The 12,114-nt window shown below is 43.4% G+C and overlaps 1 protein-coding gene across 1 annotated transcript in view; it reads right to left on the bottom strand.

Moving 5' to 3' along the window:
* The window catches only part of ATP8A2 (ATPase phospholipid transporting 8A2), a 617,557-nt gene that overhangs the window by 152,994 nt on the left and 452,449 nt on the right, over positions 1-12,114 (bottom strand). Inside the window, exons 29-30 of the mRNA XM_044249456.1 lie at positions 10,206-10,328; positions 8,037-8,115 (exon numbers count right to left, since the gene is read on the bottom strand). Coding sequence (XP_044105391.1) covers positions 8,037-8,115; positions 10,206-10,328 — 202 coding nt within the window. The remainder of the gene's footprint in view (positions 1-8,036; positions 8,116-10,205; positions 10,329-12,114) is intronic.

The following is a 12,114-nucleotide window of genomic DNA, read 5'->3' as shown; positions in this document are numbered from 1 at the left end:
CTATTGTGAACAACTGGGACAAAACCACACAGACCCCCACATTAGTAGTGATGGCCCCAAATGGTTGCATGCAAAAACCTCTCCAAAAATATTTGTGGGAAAACCCATGACTTGTAAGGAAAGTACACCTCATTTTCTAAGCAGACGGAATGATCAGAGAACTTACTTCAGAATATTCCAAAGGCTAGGTTGGTGACATTTTATAAAGATGCCATTTCAATTAAATGCTCATTAAAAGCATTACATCATTACCCAGCTAAACCACAAGAATGCACCCAGAAATGGCTTGGACAAAAAAGCAAAATCTGAAGACAAAGTTATAGCACAGTCCTGTATGGTCAGGGAAGACAGGATTTAATAATCAAGAAAACAGATGGGGTGAATTTATATGTGCATTTTTAATGAAGTAAGAATCCATGGAACACCTGAATTACAAATCACAGGCACCTCACTCACATAGGACTCAGGAGGGAGAACTGAGGTGGAGGGGCACCATTCCCTTGACACCCAGGCACCTGCCAAGAATTCTGGCTGGAGAGCGGATGCCAAGTTTCTCCTGCTTTCCCATTCCCGCCCTTTGGCTTCAGAACTCTCAGCAGCTCTGGCTGAGAGCAGCCCTTATTCCAAAATACGCCCAGGGTGTCCCCTCCCCACCTTGCTTGCTGGGGATCTCAAGCCTGCAGATGCTCAAAGGAGGCACTCCACCAACCAGGTACCATTGGACTAATATCCAGAGTGAAGAGGTGCTCCAAGTTCCAAGTAACTCATTTACAGACAAACTTTTATAGCTCACCCTGCTCAAACCTGGACTGCCCAGGCTATAACTGAAACTATTCTTCCTGCTTCCAATGTTATGTATTCACAAAGAGAAAATTTATTTTTTCCTTTCTCCATAAAGAGTGGTATAAAATATTGGAGAGAGTTTATAGGAGGTTGAGTTTATACAAGTGTTAGTGATTATAATTACATTCATAACCAGTGCTGGGTTAAGTTCCTGGTTATATAAGCCTTTTTGCTGGATTTTCTCCTCTCTCTTGCCATTACTGATGGATAAAGTGAAGGATATGAAACTCAAATTTCAATCTGGGTTTTTTTTTTTTTCACTTTTGTGAAAATGGATTTTAAAAAGGTAGTTTAAAAAAACGGGTAGTAACAATGATGAGACGTGAACTTGATGGCCGATGTCAAATAGCCACCGGTGTGGCCACAGACTTGTCTCCTGTTCTTGGGTGCACAGCTAAGTAAAGTTCCTTAGCATCTTGTACCCAGGTGGGGCCCTGTGACCAGTCCTTGCCAATCAGACATGCGCAGAAGGGATGGTTCCCTTCCCAGAGATGGTCAAGAGCAACCATTCCTTCTCCTGGCTCTGTCCCCTACTAATGTCAAGGCTGACAGTGCACTCAGTGGTCACGCATGAATGGAACCTGACTGTACTGAAATGGACCCTGAATTTGTTTTAATGAGGTGTGTTAAGATACGTAGACAGAGAAATGATTGTCATGGAGGAAGAAGTTTATACTTACAGATCCCTAGAAATATGAGGCAGGGATGCCAAGCAGGGCCACAAGGGAAAGCATCGGGGTCAGTAAGGAGGCAGAAGAGGAAAAGAGAGAACACGGTCCAGAGCCTTTACTGGGGTTTTCAGGGGATGGAATGGACAAAGCTGGGTAGGTATGAGGTATAATCTTAGGACTGGATGGTATAATTAATTTCAGCAGGGCTCTGTGTTATAGGGGTGATCCCTAATTGTCTGGCATCTGACCCCAGGGTGATTTAGGGCAGGGGGAATACTTCATTGGTGCATGACAATTCAGAGAAGAGATGGCTGGGGGTGTGGCCTCTGGACTGGTTGACACGAGTATCAGAGACATTCTTGCAGTGGCGAAGTGGGGGTCCATTTCAATTTGGGGGGGCTCCATTTCATGCATGACCCCTGAGTGCACTCTCAGCCTTCCCATCAGTGGAAGACAGAGCCAGGAGAAGGAGCCTGGGAGGGGCAGTCTCTCCAGGATCAAGGCCCCAGTGAACATCAAAAATGTGGGAAAAAAATATTGGAACATAAGAAAATATGCTCAGGGCAGTCTCCCAATTGACCGTGACATGAATAAGAAATTAGCTTTTATTGGGATATGCCTCCAAGATGTGGGGGCTGTTCATTACAGTTTATTCCCACCCCAGCTAATGCACCTCAATTCAACTTCTCAATTCGACTTTCCGATAAAGTTATAAGGGTTAGAGAAATTGGGCAACTCCGGCTCATGCTTCTTACAGCATGATACCAAACCCCGACTGTGTCAAATACATGTAACATGGGGCTTATTAAAAGAGACCCTGAGTCCTGGGATCGAGTCCCGCATCAGGCTCTCTGCTCAGCAGGGAGCCTGCTTCCCTCTCTCTCTCTCTCTGTCTACTTGTGATTTCTGTCAAATAAATAAATAAAATCTTAAAAAAAAAAAAAAAAAGAGACCCTGAAACCTAAGAGATACTTAACAGTGGGCCTCCAGCCCAATTCTGGGTTTCCAAACACTGGTGCTGAGGATTTGTGAAGCAGAACACAAGGTCCAAGCTTTCCTTCAACAGGTCATTGTGTTTAAAACAAGCCCAAATAAAACAACAACAATAAAAAAGTTCTGAATTTGGAAACTTGGTTTTATTTAAGTACATCACAATGGGGTTAGTAATGAGGTATTTTAGGTTTATAAGCTGTAGTTTCATTTGTATGAGAATCGAAAAAACTTCCCAAGTATTCCATCTTTCTAGTTTTTAGCGGACAAGCCCCTTTCACTTCACCTTTGTGCTTGGGGGTCTTGGGAAGGCCCTCCAGGACTCTGTCCTCTCAGGAGGGGTTCCAGAGGGTAGAGGCCATGTGGAGTGAATTATTCCCCTTTCTGTCCCATTTAGCATTTAATGTTCCTCCCCAGATGTTTCCATCGATTTCAGACCTTTTCGAATCTGACACAGGAGGGGTGGTGGCTTGTAAAGGGGAACAAAGTGTTGGCTTCCTCTCTCCCTATATTCCTTGAAAACACAGTATTTGGTTGGGAAACTCTGTGGCTACCACAGCACCTTGTCCCAGCAGGCCCAGGAGCTATGGCCATCAAGGACAGTATTCACTAATACCATACTGGTTCCGCATGGGATGCCCGGGAGCCAGGGTAGGCCTGGCACAGAGAACAGACTCATTTAGCTTTTCCTTTCTAATAAATAACTGAGTTTAAGAAGTGGCAGTCTCAGAGAATGGCAGTCTTGCCCTATCATCGCTGAATGTGAGGAAGGCTAGTCATTGGGATTTATGTGATATAAAATGGCGTGATTTGCAGTACCAGGTATAGATCAGAAACAGTTCAAGCTCAAACAACCCAATAATGCCATAAGCAGAGACAAGCAGACTACGTTTCATCTCATCCACATGCACAGTTTATAAAACTGGTTGTCTAGCAGCACAGTCATTAAAAAGTATAAAATCGCCTTTTCTCAAAATTCTCCAAAGACCTTGCTGCTTAATTAGTGCCAATAAAATACGTATCCATATGGTAATTTTCCTTCTGAAAAGGGGTGGGGATGATTTCCAGGGTGTGGGCTGTGAGGAATTGAGAAACAAAGGTTTTGAGGAATTTTTCTCTGCTGCTAAGTATATTCTCTTGCTCCTCAACCCCCATAAATTTCATCAAGAAAAATCTGAAAATTTCCTTTTTTTAAGTCCAAATTGATATTACTTTCTTTTGCCAATAACCACATTCCACTTCAAGGAGGAATACTCAAATATGCAGACTGGACTCCACCAATGGTAAACCTGAATGTGGGCTGACACCAAGGGTCTTGATGAATTTCAGGCCCTACAAAGGTGACATCTCCGGTTTTAACCTAGACTCGCCTTCAGATCAAAGTATGGGAGCTGCAGACAAGCCACGGGACTGAGCGTAAGATTGTGATGGTTGGAAGAAATCTGATTTGCTGAATTGCTTGAGTGGAAAAATTTATTTTGAAACTTGAAATGAATCATCACAAATTCCATCAGCAAAGGAGTGCTTTGAAAGGTCTATCCAAAACCACGCAAAAATAAGCAAAGTAAAATTCTTGGAACCTCTCTAAGGAATGAACGACGGCTCACACCTTCTCGAAAATATTTCTTCCCAACAATTATGTGCCCAAAGTGAATAACACTGGTATGTAAGACTCTAAGCTGCTCTTTATAGTGGAGAGAGAAGCTCCTGGTAAAATCCACCATCTTTGTGACATAATCCACAAAGTGTGGAACAATGAAATGAAGGGCTCTGGGGACCTTAGCCCATCAAGCAAAACTCCTTTAGGGTCCTGGCTGTGGACAGAGTCTGGGGGACAGCTTCAGGTGGGACTTGGGGGTGGACAGAGGCACTCCTGTTAGATCAGGGTCCCCCAAGCCTTGAACATGTCTTAGTTCCTCTCAAATCAGTGCCATGTTCCTGTATTTCCTTGGGGGTGGGGTGCTACACCATTCTGAAAGGTGATTCAAAGTGTAACAAGAACTCAGAGTTAAGACAGTAAATCAGCACATATAAACGAGTAATCCCATCAGCTGCCATATCCCTATCTTCTCCAACTTGCAATCTTTCTTGATTTCCACCACTGACTTCCTTTTTCCCCCAACCCCCAAAATTCATGCTCTTGCCAAACATCATGTGTTTTTCTACACAGCGAGTCTTCCTACCTCCCGCCTCTCACCGAGAAAAGTCTGCACCCAGGTTTTCCTCATCTGACCCTCACCTAACCCTAACCTCCCGCCCTCCTTGCCAGCCACTCCCCCCCACCTCTCTGATGTAGCTGTCTTGACTAGAGGGTGCCACTGCTGACCCCAGAGGGGACACTGGGAATATGTCAAGACATGTTCTGCTCTATTATAGTTGCACAAAGATAGGGAAAGAAAGAGGGAAGGTTACTGACATATGCTGCCAGCATCCTGAAATGCTCATAAGGTCGCCCAACAAAGTCTAGAATCTGGGTTTCCCTGGCCCTGCATTGGGAAATACCGCCCATGGCCTCTTCAGGTTCTTGCATGCCTGCCTGGTTGGTACAGAGTGCTGTCTCTCCTCACCTTTCCCCACACCTGCCCTGCCCCACTTGATCAGCCCCTTCTCACCTTTCAAGAATATAAAATGTCTCTTCCTCAGAAGAGCCTCTGGACTAGGTTGTGACCCCATAGCCCACAGCACACTGGCCAGGAAGCAGCGATGTACGCATTTCCTGGTCATCAGCTCTGGCCTTCTGGAAGCGGCCGGAGGCAGGAGAGGCAGAATTTCTACGTGTTGCACTCTCAGGGTCTGGCACTCTTAGGGTCACTGATTTGCCATGATTCTGCTGAATCAACAGATTCTCAAAACACACTCCCTGGAAGCGTGTAAGCACATTCCCAGTTCCTGGGTGTTAATCTCCTTACACACTCCCTGCAACACCTGCACACACGAGTGTTCTTGCCTCTAGTTCTCCTTCTACCTTTCGCTTTTATGGACTTGATACATTCATTCCCCCAAAGGGCTCTGATCATGATACTCTCCTTGATCTAAAATCTAGGCTGAATCTTCACATAACATCTTAAGTCCTGACTTCTCAACCTCACATTCAAAACCCTGTGCTGTCCAGTTTTCACCACCTTCTCAAATCTTTTTCTGACCTTCACTGGTGAAAGGATAGACTCCTCACAGCTTCCCACATCTGCCCTGAAATTCTCTACATTGTTCGGCTCTTCCATCCATTCCTACACCTCTCGATCCTACCTGGACTTCCTGGCTAAGCCTGGATGTTACCTCTTCTACTAAGTCATTAATAATCCCAAAAGAAAGGCATTTTCTCTTAGTCCTCTGAAAACCCATAGCATATCATCTGTATTTGACTTGTGGGAATTATTTTCTACTTTGTACTAGAAGTTTCCATGCGTGGATCTAGTTTCCCTACCAGACTACAAACCCTTTGACAGTAAGGCTACGTTGATCCATTCACCTAGCACCCTTAGAATCCACCCCAAAGCCTTAGACGTAAATATTACACAATAAGGTTAATGAGCAATGATGCAATCAGCTTTGCTATGCATTAATAGTGAGAATTTAGAAATTAATTCTAAAATATTCATTTGTTAGAAAAGTCAACTCATGACTAGAACACCAATGGGCTTCTATAATTCTCTGCCAAATATAATTAATATTTGCAATTTATTTCATCTCACACAGTTGCACTCAATAGGTTAACATTTACAACAAAATTAACAGAAAGCTTCTACGCTGAAGGCTAAATACATACAATAAAATAATGACATTGATGATGATAGTGATGATAATACAAACTGGAAAAACATCCTATGGGCTGGCTACTATGTAAATCACCAGATTTGAGGGAAGCCAATAAGGGTGGCAGTAATGGACTTGAAATTCACTTGGTGCTGTCTCTCGGGTAAATAAGTAACTTTTGGGAGTCTATCTGTTTTGAAACACAGGCTATTTCAGGGGAATGAACAGATTTATATAGTGGCATCTAGCTAGACTATCCCGATTCCACCATAAATAGCAAGCTGCAACCTCAACACACATAATCCTATCTCCGGGATTGGAAAACCATCACTTCTACTGCAGAATGGGCCATATTAGGGCTTTCTGAAGCAGACAACTGAGTGACCATCTTATAAATCTTCTGAGGGTCCAAAGGCAAGCACTCTGGAGTTGGGACCAGAGTGCAATATCTAGATGAGAAGGGTAAGGGGCCTGGAGATGGTACTCATGGTCCAGTCCATACTAGTCCCTGTGTCTTCCTAAGTATGGGCTCAGGGATAACAGGACAGCTGTCCAGATTGTTCTAACGCTCATCAGACAAATTGTTTCCCAGCCCCAGTCCATCCTGCTACAGAGATGGCAGTTTCTATCACCAAACTGGCAGAGCTTCTAAAGCAAGCCACATTCAACACTCTTCTATTTGTAGCCCCTGCTCACTCGAAATACACAGAAATCCACACTGAGCAAAGCTGAACCACAGGAGAGCTTTAGAGTTCAAAGAACATGATTTTGCTAGAATGTCCCGTGTGTTGGGGGCGGGTGGGAGGGCTAGAAGTAGAACGTTTTTATTTCCTGATCTAGATACTTAGGGACCCTTGAGGGAAAAGGAGGTCAGATGAAACTCAAAGAACAGGTCATAGGCTGTAATAAATTGGCAGGGCATGCATTTTTTCTAATAGGTTAAAGAATATCAGCGAGGATGAATCATTTTTGTTTGAAGCACAAAACAGATTGACATAGAAACAAAGAGGCTTGGAAGCTTTATATTCTTTGGTTCTCTGAACAATAAAAGGCCTTGTCTAGTCAACATTTGGAGTAATTTTTCCCAGGGGGATTATTACTATTTGAGAGGGATGAAAGAGTAGCATTTTCATGATCCATTTTCCTTTTCCGAGACTAAAAGATGTGTCTCTTTAGGAGAGAATCTTTTGGGTGTATTAAGGAGTGTGAACAAATACAGGCAGCCACGTTTCTCACACGTCCTCTTCCAGCTGGAGGAAAGACTAAAACCAGCCCAGAGAATCGGGCCTCAAACTTTAAAAGTCTGCTTGAAAAGTGTATGTCAAGGAGAGGGGATTCTTTCAAGAAACGACGTGTAAGGTTAGACCCTCACAAGAGCTGGGTGACTCTGCATACAGGTATGTGAGGTTGGAAAATGAAAGCCCCAGCAATTAACAGAATATGTCAAACTTGGGGCCGAGAGGCATCGGTGTTTCACTCCAGCATAGTGTTTTGCTTCAAGATCCTCCACTCAGTTATTAAAAATAAAGTTTAGAATTCCTAGCATTTAAACTCTCCAGGCAACTGGAAAGAAAATGGGCTCTCGGAGCCAGAATGGATGAAACCTACAAGCTATAAACCTGAGCCCGAGCTCTCATTAGATTTTAGGTATGTTTTTCTTCTGAAATGTGTTCTTGTGATCTCTCGGTCTGCAGAACTGGGGAAAAAGAAATTGTGAACAACTGGCACCAGAGGGACCGCAGAGCTACTTGCTGACAGTTGAAATCATGAAGCCGTTACCATGCTCCAGCGCTTTCATGGGAAACCAGAAGAGGATGAGGGAGTGGACCAAGGCGTTGATGCAGTGACCCCAGAAAACCTAAGGGAAAACAAACCAAGGGAGTCAGGAGCTGCCCACAACTCTTGACCTCTGTGCAACTCAACAAACGCCTCATTGTGAAGGATACTGGCAGTGGGCTGTGTCGCTCCAGAAGTAGCCTAGTATTCTTGAAGTTAAAAAAATACCGGTTTCCTCATTTTTACATACAAATGACTGGACTATCTCCGGATAATATTACCTTGCTGCAAAGACCTAAATATATATGCACATATATGTGGACCAATATACAATCTGTCCACATCCAAAAATGATTTATAAGCTTTTTTCTTTTTTTTAAAGAATCCTAAAAAAAGACAACAGACATTTACAATCATCTAGAAAGAGAAAGGTGTTAGGTCAAAATTGTTAACAAGAGACAGAAACTGTGGACTTCCTGAAAGCATTAAAAACACTTTAAATGTAGATTTCTACATGGTGCTCCCATTCTTTTGTTTTGTTTTTTTAAAATCCCTCCCGAGAAACTTGTTAATTTCTGGGGGTTTGGTTAATATAATGCACATTTAAAAAATCTCTTTAACACTTGAAAGGTCAAACAGAAGAACACAACGTTTAGTTTCTTCTAAATTAAGGTTTCATAAATGCACTTTAATCATCTTTTTACTACAGAGATGACAGAACTACTATACTAAAGCCAGCTTGAATTTATTTAAAAAATCCAGATTTTTCTGGGGATTGTCATATAGTTTGATTCTAAGTAGCAGTGGGGAAGCAGAAAAATGAAAAAAATCATAGACAATGGGATTTTCCATTTTTAAATGTTCATTTTTTCCCCTTCTCCCTGACCTCCTTACCTACCCCTTCAAAAAAAAAAAAAAGAGTCTCCAAGGCATCTGCAAGTAAGTCTCAGAGAATTCTCAGCTCTACTACCTTTTAAGTGGGTCCTTTCCTATTTACTTCCCATCTTACAGGGCTATTGAATTCAAGCGCTTTAAAAAACAGAGTTACATACAGAATGCAGAACCAACAGGCCATGCTTCCCATTGACAAACTCATAGTAAACAGGGACTGAAAACAAGTATTCATTCAAGTCTTCCCGTGTATGGAAGGCAGTAAAACCAATAGGATCCATTTTGGTTTTTTCCAGGCTTGAAAGTGCCTATTATGCTTTCTTCAAAAGAAGACAGCTCTGAAGGGAGACTCTCAATAACACCGGCTCAAAACGAAGGCTTCAGAGGTGGTTCTCTCCTGGAAGACTCCCCTTGGCATCCTTACCAAGGCACCGGCGGCTACCCAAGCAAATCACGCGCACCACCGGTGCCCAGTAATTTCACTGACCTCTGTTAAAAGGTCTCCCTGAACTTCTCATTAAACATCCTAATCCCCTCCTGCACAAAACCTGAAGACAGAAGCATGGCAACACAGGCGTCCTGCACCGAGCCTGGCACGTGTCTTCCCTTCTGGCCGGGGCCCTCAACCTCTCTGCCACTTGGCTGTGACTGGAAGGCCCCATGAGGTCCCCTCTGCCCATCCTGACTGTGGAATCCTGGCAACACCCAACCCAGTTTCTACTTGGCCCTTTGCAGGGTTGCTGACACCTTTTAGGTCTAGAGGATTTCTCATTTGATTTTCCAGTCTGATTAAAAAAAAAAAAAAAAAGAAAAAAGAAAGAAAGATACCCACGACTGACTGGATTCCTGTGTTGACATCTGGCCAGTTTTTCTCGCTAGCTAAAGAAACATTTTCTTTTAAAGGAAAAACCAAGCCAGGGTGGTAAGAAGGCTCTGTTAGGCAAGCTTCCAGCCCTCCTCAATGCAGGGCTTTATGAAGGGTAAGGGGAGTCTCTGACAGCTGATCCAAAAGGCCCTAGGGCCATGGGTCCTGCTGGCCACATGGGGACAAGAGGAAAGGAGTCAACAAACAGGAACTAAACGTGCAACACAGAAGCTTCCTTTCCAGCTGGCATCTTGAATTTACCAGCTTGCTATACTGGGAGAGGGCGGGCGTCTCACCTCTTCTCGAATGTTCTCCCTAATGCATTAGCTCTCTCACATGCAGATAACTAGAGCTGGAAGACATACAGCAGTGCTTATGCCCTTTTGAAGTGACAATTCTGCAATAACATTGTGTACCTTTGTGTTGAAGCCTTCTGCATTCTGGGTGATTTTGTAGAGCTGTGGGAACCTGAGCATGCTCTCCTGGGTGCAAGACCTCTCGAAGATTCCCAGCGTGAAGGGTGGTAGTGCAGTGAAAATCTGTATGGAGAACAATGAGCTGTTAAAAGAGGATGTTCTGATTCGCCTGGCTTAGGTGTTTCCGTTCTATGGAATGATGACTTAATTTTAAGTCAAGTCCGAACCTGAGCTTCAATGATTCACAACTTACCAGACACCCTCCAAACAAAGAAAGTGCATGAACGACCGTTTTTGTTACTTAATCAGCATAAATGAATCCATTGGACATTAAAAACAACACCATAAATATATGATTAGCTAAGAAATCATGTCATATTAACAACTACCTTCCTTTGAAAAATGAGCGGTGATTTAGGTGGCTTTGTGAAGTGTTGTGCTTTTCGTGATCATCGGCTCAGGCACAATTTTACAACTTCCCATCCTGATCTTATACTCAGATTTCAGGAAGCATGATGTACTTCATCCATTTATTCATCTGACAGACATTTATTGGGAATGAATTATGGGCCAGACACTGTGATAAGCACCAGGAATAGGTACGGACGTTTAAAGACAGAAGAAGGAAAAGAAGCAGGTCCCTGACCTCCAGGAATTCCGTCTACTGCAGAGCGGGAGACAGGCAGCCGGCGGCAGGCATATAAATAAACACATAAAACACAGCACTCTGCAAAATTACTCATGGGGGAGAGTGCGGAGAAGGAGAAGAGAGAGTCAGGATTCTGGGACCAAAGAGTGCCTGACCTGTAAGGTGTCAGACCTAGGGATTTGGCAGGAGGAAAAGGAATGTCATGGAGAGGGGCAAGAAAGAAGGACTCCCCTGAAACAGGAACCACTCACAAAGCTTTGGGTCCGAACACATGTGGTATGTTTGCGGGTTGGGGTTGGGCTTCTACGACATCCAGGATGGTGACTGGCTGAGGACAGGGCACAAGACAAGGCTGGGAAGGAGACAGCAAGCTCCCATGACAATGAGTTTCTTGGGCCAATGGTGCCTTCTGAGACTTTCGCTTTTACCTGTAATCTACAGGTGGAGGAAGGCCAATAAAACTTGAAGGCTCCTCTTATACCTTGGAGCAGAAAGGTAAACATCCCTGGGATGTCAATTTTCTCCAGATTTCAAGGATAAAAGGATCAAGAGTGGTCGTACTCATCTCTCTTACAGGAATACAAGTCAGCCCTCCTCAATGCAGGGCTTTATGAAGGGTAAGGGGAGTCTCTGACAGCTGATCCAAAAGGCCCAGCTGTTTAAGGGAGATGCTCCTAGCAAACATCTCAGAAGCTTTGCACACTTAGTACATCAACTCTCCCTTGTGGTTTTGTTTAAATGTGCTATCATGCACACCTGATACTGCCAACCTTGGTTGTTTTTTTTTTTTTCTTCCCCTTTTTACTTGACTTTCTACCCACTTCACTTCAAATCATCCTACCCTTCACCAATGGACAACAGCCCAGTAGGATCTACCATATTTCCATATTTTCACCCTGCTTACAACATACCACATACACATATGTATACTGTTTAGGGATCATTCTTGGTTATTACAGAAACAAGACACAATTACACATTTTTCATCATCACTTTTTTTTTTTTTCACAAAACAATGCATGATGGGATGCCCTTCAAGTCCCCTTGGCCTGACACTGATGCAATTTTCTCATGCCCACATACTAATCCATAGTATGCCTGCACCATATTTTTTAAGCTATTCACCTACAGATAGGCATTAATTTCTTTCCCATTCTTTGTTCCACAAACTTTGTATAAAAAAAAATCTATGCTATATTACAACATATACACTTTATCTTTTATTTCTATGGGAAGGTTTACCAGAAACAGTGTGGGGGG

This window comes from Neovison vison, chromosome 5 (assembly GCF_020171115.1).
Source record: "Neovison vison isolate M4711 chromosome 5, ASM_NN_V1, whole genome shotgun sequence".
Classification (NCBI taxonomy): Eukaryota; Metazoa; Chordata; class Mammalia; order Carnivora; family Mustelidae; genus Neogale; species Neogale vison.
Note: the sequence above shows the minus strand (reverse complement) of the source record. Positions and strands in the feature narration are given on the sequence as shown.